Here is a 15,508-nt window from a genome sequence, read left to right as displayed (position 1 = left end):
AGGAAGAGAAGGAAAGGAGAGAGAGCTATCAAACATGCAGGATCTATCACATAGTGATGCCTCAGGCATTCAACAGTTAGTAGTTGGGTGGGTGACCACCAGCGAATCCTCACTGTTGTATGTTTTGTTTTGTTTTTGCTTTGTACTTCCCGGACAGGGATAATTATATTGAATACAAGCGACAAGCTGCAAAGCATGCTCTACCTACAGCACCCAATTCGCCGAGGGTTCAGAACAAACCACGGGGCTTCATCTCGCGAATACGAGAATCAAGAGCATTCTTGCTGCGCTAACGCCTTGGCAGTGAGCAAGCGGTCTCTTCGCTGGGCATACAACACGGAGAGGGTTGCTGTTCTTGACAAGATGCTACTTTCTTTAGTTCCTGTGATTTTATCTTTCTCCATTTCTTTAACGACGTTCACTAGGACTACCAAAAGGAGAAGAGACGAGGTATAGTAAGATACTTATCGCCATGCACTCTTGGATTTCATTTCTACCGTACCTCCTTTTCCAGTTCTCCACATGCATATCAGGCGTCCAAGCAAAACGAGGTGGCGGAGGCGGAGATTCAGACGACTCCTACTCCGGCGACAATAGCGGCGGCAGCAGCAGCAGCACCGATTCCTGCGCCACGCCAAAACATCCAACAATTTGGAAATGGGATCTGATCCCCAGTAATGCAAACAATTACACCTCCCGCGGTGTCTCGGGCGAAGACACAAGCTACGACGGGTCATTCTTCAAGGGCGAAGCCTCCCTCCACTACACAAACACCGAGGGTGAGAGGTGTTACCGGCACATGCGCGACACCGAGTATACTATACAGATGCTCGGGTATCTCTGGATTGGCCCGCAGGCACCGTACCCTGTCGGCCCAACCAACCCGATAATAATCGGATTCAAGGCATGGGAATCGCGCAGGCCGCTGGACGAAATTGCGGACTCGTATAGCTATATCCAGTGGGACAAGAACCAGATTGCTTGCCCCGGTTACCCGGACCTGTTCAGAATTACGACAACCCATGGATGGGCTAATTGGGATGCGCGGGTGAACGAGGCTAGCGATGTGATGAATATGACTATCTCCGAGGCCCCGGCTCCCGCTCAAGGGGACCAGGACCAGGACCAGGGCAGGGTCCGGTTTAACGCGACAATGCCGGATAGACTTGATCATGACCCCCGATGGCTTCTGAGGTTTCCTGAGGGGTCATGTTCGAATGATCTGAGTTACTCGTTCGAAACTCCCCCCCCGAACGACTGGCGATGAATGGCTCCTTTACGAATACAACGTTCGACTTGACGCTTTCGGGGAGTGGCAAGGCAGAGGCGGTGACAAGTAGTGGGAAGCGTGAATTGACTGCTGAGTTTCGCGTGACCTTCTCCGGAGTGTTTGACAGTGACAATTCCACGGAAAAGCTGAGTCTGCGACAGCCTGGTCAGCCGCTGGTTGCGTGGGTCCCGAATTCTGGCTTGCGTGTTGTCTCGGTTGGTTGGATGACCAGTTTGATATGTCTCGGGGCTCTTGTGGTGTTCATATAGGTCGGAACGAGGTAAATGGGATATATGTCCGTTTTACGAACACAAAAGCTTGATATATAAAGAATAGCTTGTCTTGGTGCCCGTTTACACGACGCAGACAAATATTTTCGCTCTCGGACTAGTTTAGCCGCGGAATTGAACACTTCTGATCTCGACCTAGAACGCAGTGTTTGCTAGCGTTTTTGTAGGTAAGTAGGTAAACACAATGGCCATTCACATACTTGGACAGTACTATATCAGCTGGATATATGCGCCTGAGTTGTCCGAAATTAGAAGAACATTGATTTTATGGCCAACCACCTCGAAATTCTCATATCAAACGAAATACACTCACTCTCATGCGTCAATGATTTGTAACTTTCACATAACCTGCACAATCATTCTCCGCATTTTCGGTCGTGAAGCCCGGAGGCCATTGAAGGGAGGTTACGTGACGGCGTATTGGGACGCTAAGCGTAAAAGGGTAAAGCTAACTTGAAATGGCAATTTTCAGGTCCGACGTTTATAGGAAGAGTCCTGTGCGAAGTCGTGCAAGTTATGCAAGTCATAGGTATTTCTATGTTTGCTCTTTGTACAGCTCATGGGCCCTTGCGAGGTCTAGTGGGGACCATCAAGGGCCTCTACAGCATCTTTACTACCCACGGCCCTAATATGACCAGTTTTCCAGTCCCACCTGATCGACATGTTTGATGCCTCAAACTGGGGCGCTACCCGAAGTGCATGTGCCCCTAAAGTATTAAAGCCATGATTTGGCCCCCTATGACGGAAGACTCGTGCAACAGCAGGCGGTATTAGTCAAATTCATATAAATTGATCACCCCTAGTAAAATTGAAGAGGTACAAAGACCATTTTCCTTCATCCACTCCAGTGTATACATATGTACCGAGCAAAGATTGAACCCACCAACACCAACTCTTCCACCAACCACAAACTGACTCGAACCAAAATGTGTTTCGGCTCTGGCTTCTTCGATGGCATAATGCCGACTCCGCCTCGTCGAGAAAAATATAAAAACGAGAAGAAGTACCAGCGAGACTATGCCCGGTATGAACAGAAGTTAGAGAACTACATGGACAAGGATAACAGAAGGAGGAGATTGGCGAATTCTAAAGCTGGGGCTCTTGGAGCGGCAACCATGGCTTCGGGCGGCTGCTGAACAGAGGCTGTCTCACGATGACCTTGACGGTCCTGGATTCTACCGTGTGTGACCGCCCTATACAACACCCTGTTTGCATTGTTTGGATCAGAGTCCCCCTCTGTGCTTAGTATCTTAAATGAAATGCAAGAACAACCTCTAGGCTTTGATGTTATTTACATGCGTTAGTCTAAGCCTTTCCTTAAGTTATCCTCGCCGATATGAAGCTTCCCATGGCCATTAATCTTCGACACCTTGGCTATCGCTGCGCCTACGGTGAACAGCCGTATAGCTTCTGGGGAACATGACCAAATGGGAGCTGCTAAGCGCCGTGCTGTTCCCGAAGCCGAGGACAGTGTTGGAGAGGAGGTCATCAGGGACTTGACGACTTGTTAGATCCTATTCGTTCAGTAATCTCGCCTTTACTTTCGACTTTGTTTGTGTTGTTTGCATGATAGCTTCTAGGCCCGATGAGCAAGTTGGCCCATGGAGTCTTCCCTTTGCCTTCCATCCTTTCTTGCTTCACTTCACTTTACCTCTTCTTTCACTTCGCTTCCACCTCTAACACTCCTCATCTATCCTCCCGGACGTGTGAGACTTCATTCTCTACTCATCTTCCTGTTCTTTCATCCCATGCATATATCAGAGATATCAGAGATGTCTTCGGGAAACTAGGAAGAATTCCACCTGGCTCTCGCTCCTTTATCTAGGGCAAGGTTAACAATCCTAACAGTTACGATCCCGGCCCCGGAAATTACTAGTAAGTTATTGCGCTAGCTTCGTATCCCGCAACAGTCCTTAGGAACTGACGAATGCCCTCTAGGTCTATAGGTAGAATATATTAGGAAAGCCCTATAGGGTAGAGCTCGAGAAGCTCGTCACTCGAAGACTATACTTAAGCGCGTATTGTCCATAGAAAGGCCTCTATATAAGCCGCTACTCCGTACTATATATATAAGACTATCGTATTAGACTGCCCTCCGGGCGTATAGGACGATAGGAAACGATATAGTAAATATCGAGTTAGCTATAATATACGTTATAGGTTATATCTAGGATAATAAATATAGCTCTTACCTACGCGACTATAGGCCCTTTTAGTTAGTTCGTAGCTATATTCTTATTACTAGATAAGAACTACTAGCGATATATCTTATTTAGTAAGAGATCAACTAGAAGGACTTCTATAAGATACTAAGATATTTAACGAAGGGAATAAGGTAACGATCTAAATACCTATTGCCCCCACTCTTTTAGATCTAGCTATAACTATAAGGAACCCTAAAATATAGGTTATAGTCTAGACCTAATTTATAAGTGAAAGTTTCCTCCCGCTATATTTTAGACCTTAAAGTATACTATCGGAGAAGATCTTAGCCCTCTATCTAGATATCACTATTAGCCTTTAATAAAGGAAAGCGCTTTACCCCCTTAGTTATATCTTAAGCCCGATTGGCTATACTCCTATAAAGATAATCCCTTATTCTTCGCTAAATAGGGATTTTTAGGACTATTAGGATAAGCGACCTAGCCTTAGTTAGTCACGATCCCACCAACCTAGATTTTCCGCGAAAGTTTCATAGACTTAGGAACGACGGCAACAGGCAGTCAGTCTTTCGGGCAACACAGTACATCCCAATCAGCAATACGAAAAGTGGGTTCGGGCTCAACATTGGAAAGGAGGAGTTCCTTCTATAAAAAGGAAGGCTGGATGCCAATGCGCAACCTCGGCTTGAATGGCCTCCTCAAAAAGGCCAGACAATGACTACAAGGCTTCCGCCTTCCAATGTCTACCTGTCTACCTGCAACAGGTGCTCGCTTTGAGTGGACCCAATTGCACGAACCCAGAATCCTGGGGTAGCGGTGCAGTTGAAGTTCCTGCTCGTTGATCACCCCCCAATAGACTGTGATACATTAAATGTTTCCCAATCAACTCTTTCAATCTCGCACCCTTCTCACCAGACTATCCTCACTCTAAGCCACCATGCCATATCCCAGGTCGAGCATGGCTCAAAATCATACCGTTCTATGCATTCCTCTCTATATATGGCGCATTCTCGCGACTGGGGCTCTTCACCAAAATGCAATTGTCTTTCAAGCTCCGGGGCTGACTATTTTGGCCGCCCATTGGGCATGCCTATGTTGTACCAAGATACATCCCCTATCTGGTATTGGACCAGAATGCCCCAGGTCGGTAGTTTCTTGGTTGCTCAGTACTCATCTAGATCCTCTGTCCTCAAGTACAGTGTGTATACCAAGATGGAGGATGATGCGGACCTAAACAATCCCCCTATTTACTGTTTTGAACCAACATGGAGCATTGTGAGAATTATCTGTAGCTAGCAACAGCACTGGACATAAACTCATCATGTGAACTGTCAATTATTAATTCTTTGTAGACTTTGTTTAAAATATGCCTCGTTACACAAACCGTGCCGCCTGGCCATAATCACTCGGCCGATCCTCTACCGTCACAGCAACTCCGTAGTTCACCATTATATTCCTCCTGTCATTAGGATCGGCCAATTTCTCCTGACTACTTGACGGACTGGTAGAGCGGTAGGCACTCGCTGACTGGTACGATTCTTCCTTCCCTCTAAAGCTATTCAAAGGAATATCGGTTCGTCCAAATGCACCGGAGCGGGTCGATGGCATACCACTGCCTTCCCGGCCCCGCAAGTTGTACGAGTCATACGGGTAGGACGTCTTGGAGGGCGAGATAGCATTTTTAAGGACGCGATAGAGGCCGGGACAACAACCGATCATGACAGCTAGGGTAATGACAGTGAGTAAAATGATTCAACGTGGAAGTGCAAGAAGTGGGAAATATAACCATACCGATTGAGGCCTCGATGGTACCCCATAGCGCTAGCCATGATGGAGCGGGGACTCCGTTCTCGGTTTCACCTAGCTGGACGACTCGGATGGTGGAAACAATTATGCAAATCCAGCCAAAGCAGAATAACCCGCCGATGCTCAGCTTCTGGCGCGTTTTCATCTGTAGGTTCCAGATGAGGCGGATGGGAAGGATCATGACTGGGCGAGGTATTAGATCACAGATTTCCAAGGACCACGGAGGACAATACTTACTTGCGAGGTCAGTGACTATATCCACCCCGTATGCGTAATATAAGCTGATAACAGCCGCCCGATGGTCGCGCGGTGTGTCGCATTGGCCAGCAGTAAACCAGGCATGGAAGCTGGAGCACGATAGCCACGAAGAGAGAATGCAGCCAATAATAAACTGAGAAGAATCCCGTCAGTGATTCAAATACTCGCGCTGAGACAGGGAATTCATACCAGGACACAAAACCCCATGATAACCCACCAGGCGATTATATATTTCTTCCCGACCAACAGCCTTTTATACATCGCCATAAGCGAGAACTTTACCATCCACAAGCAAAGCCATAACGAAGATGTCGTGACGAAGAAGACAGTCTGTAATCGGAGCCCATCTTCCGAAATGGTGGCATAGGGGGGAATCGTTCCGGCACTGACTGCTGCTATTCGAAAGATAGTCGGGGCAATATAGATGTAAAGAATGCTCAGCTCCAAGAAGAATATGTAAGAGACAATCAGAAGGTAGTCTTCAGCCTTGAGGTCATTGAGGCTTCGAATAAGACCAGCAAAACGAGTGCCGACAACCAGCGAGGTCAGTACAATCAAGGCAATGCCAGTACCTTTAATGGTACTGCTCCCAAATGTGCCGGCAATCGCCTCTCCCATCCCTTGTGAGACTGGATTTTAGAAAACCACGCCAGGGACCGCGTGGGGCCACTGCCATCCATATACATAAAGCCATTCCATCAGGAGTTCAATAAGCACATGTCAGCTATAATATTGGGTTTAAGATTCACAGCTGCGCACCATCTGCAGCCACCATGCACAGATCCTTCGAGGTGTGTGAGATTTAGACTGAACAGGGATTGTAAAACTTCCACGAGGAGCAATATACGCATTTGTTTCGAATGTCAATGCAGGAATTATTGAAGATGCATGCCCCACCGGCCCTGGGCCAATCGCAGAAGAAATATATAGCACCGGTGCCACCGGTGGGGTGAATGGCCCGCCCCTCAGCCCGGGCCCTTGCGCCCCAATTGGCCCCCAAACGGCCCCCAAACGGCCCGGAATGGCCACGGATCCGATAACGGGCCGTGGCACACATGGAGGAGCCTTAGAAAAGGAAGCATATTTTTCTTGGGTAGGGTTAAGGGGTAGTCTAGCATAACAATGTCGGGAATTATCTGCATATGATCTTCAAAGGAAAAAAAAAAGCGCCCGATTCTGGTCAATCGTGGAAGGCTAAGACTGCGAATTGAGTTTGGGCGTATCCTTGTCTCAAACTAGACCGCTGCGTGCATAAGCCCCGGACTCACGGGGTCTCGGTGGCGTTCTTCGTCGCGCTCGCTTAGGAAATTCATCATAACTGCATTTTTCAAGATGCCTGGCTTCTGAGTCAAGGAAAAGAAGAGTTTGTGGCCGATAGGAATCACTTTACTCTGTATGCCACGGTGATATGCACGGCTAAACAAGCGCCGGTGCCGCTGAGCTGAGAAGGAAAAGCCACAATTCCATTGTTATGAGCTTCCGGCTAGCTTAACCATTCGGGCTGCGCCGCTTCGCTTACATTTGGAAGCGAAATTGCTGTGCTCGTTAACGAAAACGAACACAGCCTTGGAATGTCTAGTCATAATATGCTCCAATCACACGAACCCCTCCCTTAATTACTTAATTACACCTCAGAACCCCTATACTAGGGACCATTCCGGGGACCTCATCGGATTAGGGCCTTTGATCAGCTAACCTCTAAGGAACATAAAGGACAATAAGTTTCCTCCACTTGGATTTGTTCTCTTTTTTCCCCTTCCCAGGTCCTTGCAATTTCTGGATCCCGCGTTTGTTTGCTCTGTTTTGGTTTGCTTAGATAGCTTTTGGAACATGCAGATTTCATCCCTCATTGGCGGGTTATCCGCGATTGGCGGACTGAGCCTGGCCCAGGCCACCGTCACCAGCCCGGTTATTGAAGCCGACGATTTTAGTATCCCTGGCGCGTTGCAAGATCTCGGTGTGGATGTGTCGCAAATTCCGGCATTGAAGTCGTTCGCTGCCATTGAGACACGGTCAACCGATAAAGCCTGTGCAGCTGCTGTAAGTCAAAAACCGGCATCAATAGCAATCTGGCCAGGAATTGAGTAATTGCTAATTTCAAATTTCCCTTAGTGCGCAAGTTTGAGCTTCCTTTTTGGCTCTAAAGTCTCTGATCAAGAGACTACTGGGTACAACAACTTCACTAGCTCGTTCTGGTCGGTGCAGCAAGAAGAGGTGCAGCCTCATTGCGTTTTCCGTCCTACCAAGAACACGGAAGTCAGCACTGCAGTTTTGCTTTCCCGTTTGACTGGTTGCGAGTTTGCTGCTCGCAGTGGCGGTCATGCTGCCTTTACCGGTGCCTCTAGCGCCCCTGGCGGGATCAGTATCTGGTTCAAGGATATGAGCGCCGTCACCCTTAACCCAGACAAGACGGTCGCATCTATTGAACCTGGAAACAATTGGCTCACTACTTATGCTGCCCTCGAGCCCTATGGCTTGGCTGTTATCGGAGGTCGTGCTTCTAGCATTGGTGTTGGCGGTTTCGTTTTGGGTGGTGGAATCTCCTACCACTCCAACCTGTACGGCTGGTCTTGCGACAATGTTGAGAGCTTCGAGGTAAGATTAGCGATCTGTCATACACACCGGCAAATGCATATTAACAATCACATGTAGGTCGTTGCCGCTAGTGGTCTGATTGTGACTGCGAGTGCAAATTCCTACCCTGACCTATACTGGGCTCTCCGCGGTGGTGGCAACAACTTTGGTCTTGTCACCAAGTACAATATGTACACAATCCCCTCTCCAAAGATGTATGGCGGTGCTAGGACCTTCCTCGAGACCGAGTTTCCCCAGGTTATCAACGCTTGGATCAACGTGATCAATAATGCCACCGTTGACGGCAATGCCCAGCAATATGTCGCCTTTCTTCAGACCCAAGGAATGAACCTTGCCTCCGCCGAACTGACCTACGTTAAGAACGACCCCAACCCTGAAATCTTCAAGCAATACAGAAATATTTCGGCCATTTCCGACAACTCCAGTGCCAAGACCCTTGTCGAATATGTGAAGTACCTCGAGACCGAGAACCCATACGGCCTTCGCGAGGTGTATTGGCCCATCAGCGCGGCTCTTGACGAGAAATTCGCTAACTGGGTGGTGAATCTCTTCTATTCGATGATCCCCGATGTTGCCAATGTTGCCGGTGTTCAGCCCGTACTCATTTACCAGGGCATCACCGAGCCCGATATTGAACAACATGAAAAACCACGGTGGCAACCCTCTCGGACTCGCTGGCTCCCCCTGGCCCTGTTCACCTTCTGCACATCTCCTGCTGGTGGAAGAACGAGTCTGATGACAAAACTGTCTACGCGTTCGTCAACAAGTTCATGGAGAAGGTCATTGCTGAGGCTAAGAGTGTCGGCGTCTTCAATGAATATGTCTATATGAACTATGCCAGCATATTCCAGGATGCTGTCGCTGGATATGGCGCTGCTAACAAGGCACAGCTGAAGAAGATTGCAAAGAAGTACGACCCCAGGGAGGTTTACCAGACTCTCCAGCCTGGTTACTTCAAGCTTGATGGTCCTCCCGTGACTCCCTCTTTCTAGACACACTTGGGTATAGAGATGTTATCTACCGCTGGAGTTGAACCGTGTATAAATCTTCTAGATGACCAGAGACTGTCTACATTGTGCTTTGTTATTTGTGAACGATATTTATTGCACACCTTGCATTCTAAATGATATCCCTGTTTGAATGATGTAGAAGAAAAAAGAAGCGGCTTAAAAGTCAAAGATCCCACGGTTCCACAAATTATAACCATGGTTCCATCACAACATATCCATGGATACCTGTTAGATTCCCATACAAGTTCGCGCTGCTAGCTTAAACAATAATTCATATTCTTCTCACAACCTCCTCAGTCCTGGCCGCAGGCGCTGCCGACCCATCCAGCAACAGGTTTAGAAAATGACATTAGCTGGGCCTTTTGATGAAGTCCTTACTCTTGGGCTACTACAGGCTAGGGGGGGGAGAGGCAAGAAGGAAGAATCGTGATCTTTAGAAGTTGCAATCCCGGGTTTATATACCCGGTAAAAATCATATGAAGATAGGCTCAGTCTGGCAGCAAACAAGCATCTATAGAATGGCCCAACACTTACTACAATGATATCATTAAACCATTATGTTTCAGCCAATGAACTATTTCTAGTATCACCTTTCACCCATAAACAAACTAATCTGAAGCATGCTTATCCTCGTGCTCGCCGCTGCTAGTAGCCATCTCTACCTTCTCGGACTCACTGGCATGGTGGTCGGTGGTAGTCAAGCCAAGCTCGACCTGCATCTGGCCGATCTGCTCAATAGTGAGTTTAGGCAGCTGCTGGGCAATCTGGAAAGGCCACTTCTTTTCAATGTGGGCCTTGGCGAAGATGACGTCAACCTCTTCCAAGTCACGACCGGCAGTCTCAACGTAGAAGAAGTAGGCGAAGGGAATAGCGGAGAAGTTGACCAAGGCGAAGAACAGATAGAGACCCCAGGAGCTCTGATTAGAGAAGACGGGGGTGAACATCACAACGGCGAAGTTGTTAATCCAGTTGGTGCAAGTAGAAGCGGAAGCAGCTATAGTACGTGTGCGAAGAGGATTGATCTCGGGAGGGTAGATCCAAGGCAGAGGTAGCGTAGTGAAGGCGAAGAAGCAGATAAATAGGAAGATACCGACGGCGGCACCCTTAGCGTTCTCGGTGGTTTCATCAATCAAGCAACCCATAGTTATAATAAAAGAAAGACCTTGACCGAGGAAGCCAATTAGGAACAGGTTACGACGACCAACCCTCTCAACCATAACGAAGGAAGGAATGGTAGCAAGGGCGTAGACAGTAGAGAAAACCCCACCGACAATCATAGCCATCTTGTGTTCCATGTGAAGGTTATTCTCGAAAAGGAGGGTAGAATAATAGATAGCTGCGTTACAACCAGTGAATTGCTGGAAGAACTGGCCGGAGCAACCTATTATCATACGCTGGAACTCTTGTGTTTTGCCGAAGGTGAAGATAGTCTTCCAGCTACCGCTGGATTTGGATTCCTGGGCCTCGGTGGCTTTCATGTCGGCCTTCATCAGGTTAAAATCGCGAAGGACATCCTCTGCATTCTCGGTGCTATCATTAAGCTGTGCCATAACCTGGAGAGCCTCGTTATCCATGCCCTGCATGATAAACCAACGGGGGGACTCGGGTAGCATAAGAGCGCCGATAATAACTAAGATAGCGAATAGGATCTGGAAGGCGACAGGGAATCGCCATTGGACTGAAGATTCGGTGTAGGAAAACCCGAAATCGACCCAGTAGGCAATAAACGTGCCAACAGCAATAATAGCACCCTCGAAGCAAACGAGAAAACCACGGTTGTGTGCCTTAGAACACTCAGACTGCCAGACGGGGATAGTGGCGGTATCCATACCGTTTCCAAGGCCGGAGATCACACGACCGATCACGAATTGACCCAGACCCCAGGACTCGCCAAAGGCAGCAGTCGAGAGGACAGTACCGACCACCATAAGAGCACCACCAGTGACTAACAAAGGGGTACGGCCAGTGCGCTGACCGAAGCAGAGAGTGAAGATAGCACCGAAGAAACAGCCCAGTTCGTAGCAGGAGTTGACAGCGCCTTGTAGGACGGAGACATGTGCCCCATCGTTGCCAGGAAGGTTTTTATCGAGGACAGGGAATTCGCCGACGAAGGATGTACCTTGCAGAATACCGGACATCAGACCCTGGTCATAACCGAACAAGGAGAAACCCACGACGCAGGTGAAGGTGATGGCCCAGCGGAGCTTTTTGCCCCGGAGGCCGGAGTTGGTTGTCCACATATCGAGATGCTGCTTGCCTCTACCTAACTAAACGAGGGAGGGTAACGAGGTACTGAAGCGAGGGAGGATAAGGAGGTACTGAAATCGAAGAAAGAATAGACACGGACTGTCGGGGTGGGCGACGCTTTTGTACCCTTTTCAGATGTGTGTGTCTGCTTCCTGCGTCTGCGGGCAGCAGGGGCCCCGGGATCCACTGGTCTCAATCGGTTGGTCCCGCTAGGTAAGAGGAGGTGGAGTATAAACATGACGGCGGCTTGGATACCGTAGGCAAGTGTCGCGACCGTGGGGGCCGGGGGCCTTATGAGTGGACTAGCGGCATACATTCATGTGAATGGAGTCATCTTAGCGGCTTAAGGTTTTTCGGTTTCAGCAGCCGCGGATTGGCCCGTTGCCAAGTGCGAAGAAGCTCTCGCCAAGGAGAATGCGCCACCCGTTCGCGGATGGTAGGGCTGGGGATGGAAAATCGAGGGAGATCCGGGGTAGACGATGGTAAGTTAGATTTGTTCTGCTTTACATGGGTTCAAAGAAATCATCCTAACGGGATTAGTGGAATTGACTGATGATTAGTCAAATGGATCAAATTAATTCGAATAGAATACTAAAAAGCAACAAAAAATAATTAATTACTGTCTAGGATTACTGTCTAATCCTACACTGATTGCCTCATAGGTGTGGATCACTTATTAGGCTGCCGCAAGAGGAATCTCGCCCGACCCTCCACTGCCTCCACGGCCTCCACGGGGAAAAACCGGGAGAGGCCGGTGGGCCAAGGGGACTAGAAGGTCTTCCTTTGCCCTAGATGAGCCACTGAGCGTGCACCATCCCCTATGGTAAAACCTTTGTGAATGAAGGGACCCTTGGAGCCTGGGGCGAATCATACTGTTGAATCTGACATGAAACTCGCCTTAGTTGCCCCCTTCATCCCCCGACTTAGCCTCGGCCCTGTTGACGCTGGCCCCAATGCCGACGGCCAGATAGGTTGCACTCCCACACATCGTGGCCCACCTCTTCCGATGTCCAGATCCAATCGAACTCCGTGGGGCGCTCCCTGCGGGGACAGGGCGCCTCTTAGCGGCCCTTTCAGCCCTCGCCGAGCTACTCTCTCCAGATAATCTCCGATGTTGGGGATGCGCTCCACGCTAAAGCTACGTCATCGATCACAATGGCCTTTTTGACTCCGTAAAGGACGCCTTGGCCCACCGGAGTATGTAGGTCCTGACTCGCCTGGAGGCCAAAGGATCCCTCCCCACGCCCCAAGTGCAACGTGTCGTCGGTCAAACGAGCGAACTACGCGAAATACACCAAGACATCAATTTCCATTTTCATCTGCCTCGTGGAATCAGCCGGGGCCGAGCGCAGCCCTACTTGAAGCGAGTAGTCCGGAATAAGACATCCCTTCTCTAATGCATTGGCAATTTTGTCCACGGTTGCATCAGTTAATGGGACATTTCTAGAACACCCATCTATGCTGTTCCACAATGGAGACTGAAAGCACTCGCCTACGTGTTGCTGGTTATTGTAAGACGAGAAATTGTGCTTTGAGCGCTTCCAGATAATAATGGATAATGGCACATGATAACATCCGAGAAAATAATTTATGTCGCTACCCCGTACGGTTTATCTGGGGATTGCAAATCCACACCAAGGAGTCAACCAAACCCTAGCGCCGCTCTTTTGCCTCGGTTCCCCTGGAGTATCAGGAACCTTTCCCCCAAATGCAAGTGGTTGACACAAATCCGGCTCTACGGTCCACCACCTATCACTTGACTTGAAAAAAGGACCTGATCGTTCTTTCATTAGAAACTTTTCGTAGCCGTAGCTGTGTGGTATTCGAGAGTGGAAGTAACTTTAGGCGCGGCCATTAGACGTCCAAGCCTTGAGCTCTCTTGGTGTCTGTTTGATCTTGATTTCCAAAATTTTGTGAAGACGGTAGTGAATCGGTTGAGGGGGCATCATTACTTTTGGAACGATACCACCAATCGAGGTAGAATTCACCGAGGACATGACCAGTTGCCAAAACTACCACAGCTGCACAGAGCTGAGGAACCGCGTCCCAGAAAGGCATTGTTGTATTGATTCTGTATGTAGATGTTTCCTGAAGCCTTTGTCGACCATTAAGAGGAAGAATAGTTGAAAGGCAGAAGGTAGAAGAAAATTTCTCTGGAATTGATGTCCGTAGTCACTACGTATATATGACATCTGGGAAACGGTTACTGTATATGTAGATATTACTTCTCGATTAAAGGCCAACGAAGGGCTAAACTTGCTGATAAAACCTAGAATTAAATTCGCACAGTGAATGCTGCTTTATTTCCGAATTCTTCATCTATTAGAGAGACCACAACCCTAGCGTCAACAAGCTCTCATTCTGCTACCAAAACAAGGCATACATCTAGGATAGGATGATCTCTTCACTCATAAATATAGTATCTTAGCCTTTTCACCTTTTTATTAAAATTGTAAAGAATAACTAGTTCACAGGCTAGTGCCGTTGGTCAGGCGTGTTGAACAGTGGAAGGGGAAAACGTACGGTATTCCTTGTGTAGAGACCTGAATCGTCTATATCACGATGATGTATCAGTCTAGCTTCTTACGTTTTCGTACCTATAACCTTGGAATGCTCCGATTACATGGGTTATCGGTAAGCAACAAAGAAAATCGGAACGAAGAAGTTAAATATACATCAGGTGCCTTGATCCCATCTCTGTAACGCTTTTCCTTTTCAAATACCGGAACTAGTCACTTTATACGTAGGCCACCAAACGTAACCTTGAAATGGACAGTTAGGTCTCTTGTTCACATAGGCAGATCGCGATATTGCGCCTAGTTTGGACCTGATCACACCTCAGTCTGTGACCGGAATCTGTCTGTTCCATTGATTCCTCATGTTGGTTGATAAATATGTAACCTAAGAAATTTATCTTCATGTGTTTCCATTTGATCTACTCAGAAGAGTTCCTAGGAAAGCAACGAACAGGTTTTGAGGTGTCATTCTGTGTGACAGTCGGATTGTACAATATATATTACAGGCCTGGCCAGAATCTACAGACAATTTGGACAATAACCAGCATTGTGCGATGCTCATCGAAATGAAAGTGCTTAAAAGCCTGGTCTCCATCCCGCGCCTACTTCCTCCCACACAGCCCCTTTATGACCGCTTGAACCAAAGCATCCTTGTTCCTAAATCCCTCAGGAAACTTGGCCAAGTCGCTCGCCTTCAATAGGCCCCTCGCCTTAGAAGCCTCTACCAGGGCCTCGCCCTGGACAGCTTGCCGGTGCCGCTGCCAACACCCGCAATCAGACCCAGTATGGCGAACGGCGCAGATGTCGGGTCTTCAACAATCTCCGCCACTGTCAGCCCCCCGTTGCCCATTTCGCCTACCAGAAGCGCAATGCGAGCCATTGACGTTGCACTGCCGACCAAGGGGCCAAGAGCCTCGCCAATAAAGGGAATGACCATGAAGACGACGGTGAGGATGTCCGTGATGAGTCCCTTCTTGTGGGCGTCCATGGCATTTTGGCGGATCTTTTTGATCTGCTTCATGCTGTCAATGGCTTCGGCGAGTTGCAATACCGGCATGGAGTAGGCGACTACGGCGTCCGTGGCTGAGGAATCATTTGGTCCGTCGTCATAGAAGGACAGTCCGACGCTGAGGTACGACGAGAAAAGCGAGTTCCTTAGAGCTGTGACATTATCCATGGATGCCTCGATGAGCTTCTTGGGATTACCGACATGGATATCCTCATCGCGGCCCTTCTGAGGGTAATTAAGCTTTTCGCAAAGGAGCGGACGGCAAGGCAAGTCGTGGCCGCCTGGTCGTATATCTCCAGGAAGCGCACACATGTGATCCAAGGTTTTATTGCCAAATGCCACCCA

The 15,508-nt window shown here is 48.6% G+C and overlaps 7 protein-coding genes across 7 annotated transcripts; 3 read left to right on the top strand and 4 right to left on the bottom strand.

Moving 5' to 3' along the window:
- Positions 1–472: 472 nt before the first annotated feature.
- On the top strand, positions 473–1,267 carry N7519_000258 (uncharacterized protein; the record flags this gene model as incomplete). Its single annotated transcript, XM_057287037.1, has 1 exon — positions 473–1,267. One exon carries the CDS (start codon positions 473–475, stop codon positions 1,265–1,267), a length of 795 nt encoding a protein of 264 aa, XP_057153120.1.
- Positions 1,268–2,486: 1,219 nt separating this feature from the next.
- Positions 2,487–2,696, top strand: N7519_000257 (uncharacterized protein; the record flags this gene model as incomplete). The annotated part of the gene is made up of 1 exon (XM_057287036.1): positions 2,487–2,696. One exon carries the CDS (start codon positions 2,487–2,489, stop codon positions 2,694–2,696), a length of 210 nt encoding a protein of 69 aa, XP_057153119.1.
- Positions 2,697–5,096: 2,400 nt separating this feature from the next.
- Positions 5,097–6,404, bottom strand: N7519_000256 (uncharacterized protein; the record flags this gene model as incomplete). The annotated part of the gene is made up of 4 exons (XM_057287035.1): positions 5,097–5,446; positions 5,514–5,711; positions 5,766–5,919; positions 5,976–6,404. 4 exons carry the CDS (start codon positions 6,402–6,404, stop codon positions 5,097–5,099), a joined length of 1,131 nt encoding a protein of 376 aa, XP_057153118.1.
- Positions 6,405–7,616: 1,212 nt separating this feature from the next.
- N7519_000255 (FAD-binding oxidoreductase) lies at positions 7,617–9,373 on the top strand (the record flags this gene model as incomplete). Its single annotated transcript, XM_057287034.1, has 4 exons — positions 7,617–7,826; positions 7,899–8,381; positions 8,439–8,978; positions 9,107–9,373. The coding sequence occupies 4 exons, from the start codon at positions 7,617–7,619 to the stop codon at positions 9,371–9,373; spliced, it is 1,500 nt and encodes a 499-aa protein (XP_057153117.1).
- Positions 9,374–9,999: 626 nt separating this feature from the next.
- On the bottom strand, positions 10,000–11,631 carry N7519_000254 (sugar porter family MFS transporter; the record flags this gene model as incomplete). Its single annotated transcript, XM_057287033.1, has 1 exon — positions 10,000–11,631. The coding sequence occupies one exon, from the start codon at positions 11,629–11,631 to the stop codon at positions 10,000–10,002; it is 1,632 nt and encodes a 543-aa protein (XP_057153116.1).
- A 1,861-nt stretch (positions 11,632–13,492) lies between these two features.
- On the bottom strand, positions 13,493–13,696 carry N7519_000253 (uncharacterized protein; the record flags this gene model as incomplete). Its single annotated transcript, XM_057287032.1, has 1 exon — positions 13,493–13,696. The coding sequence occupies one exon, from the start codon at positions 13,694–13,696 to the stop codon at positions 13,493–13,495; it is 204 nt and encodes a 67-aa protein (XP_057153115.1).
- Positions 13,697–14,875: 1,179 nt separating this feature from the next.
- N7519_000252 (class V chitinase) lies at positions 14,876–15,475 on the bottom strand (the record flags this gene model as incomplete). Its single annotated transcript, XM_057287031.1, has 1 exon — positions 14,876–15,475. The coding sequence occupies one exon, from the start codon at positions 15,473–15,475 to the stop codon at positions 14,876–14,878; it is 600 nt and encodes a 199-aa protein (XP_057153114.1).
- Between the last annotated feature and the right edge of the window lie 33 nt (positions 15,476–15,508).

The sequence above is a fragment of the Penicillium mononematosum genome, assembly GCF_028829835.1.
Source record: "Penicillium mononematosum strain IBT 11891 chromosome Unknown utg000001l:1.0-4488741.0:1.0-4491989.0, whole genome shotgun sequence".
NCBI classification, from domain to species: domain Eukaryota; kingdom Fungi; phylum Ascomycota; class Eurotiomycetes; order Eurotiales; family Aspergillaceae; genus Penicillium; species Penicillium mononematosum.
The sequence above is the reverse complement of the archived record's forward strand: the minus strand, read 5'-3'. Positions and strand labels throughout refer to the sequence as shown.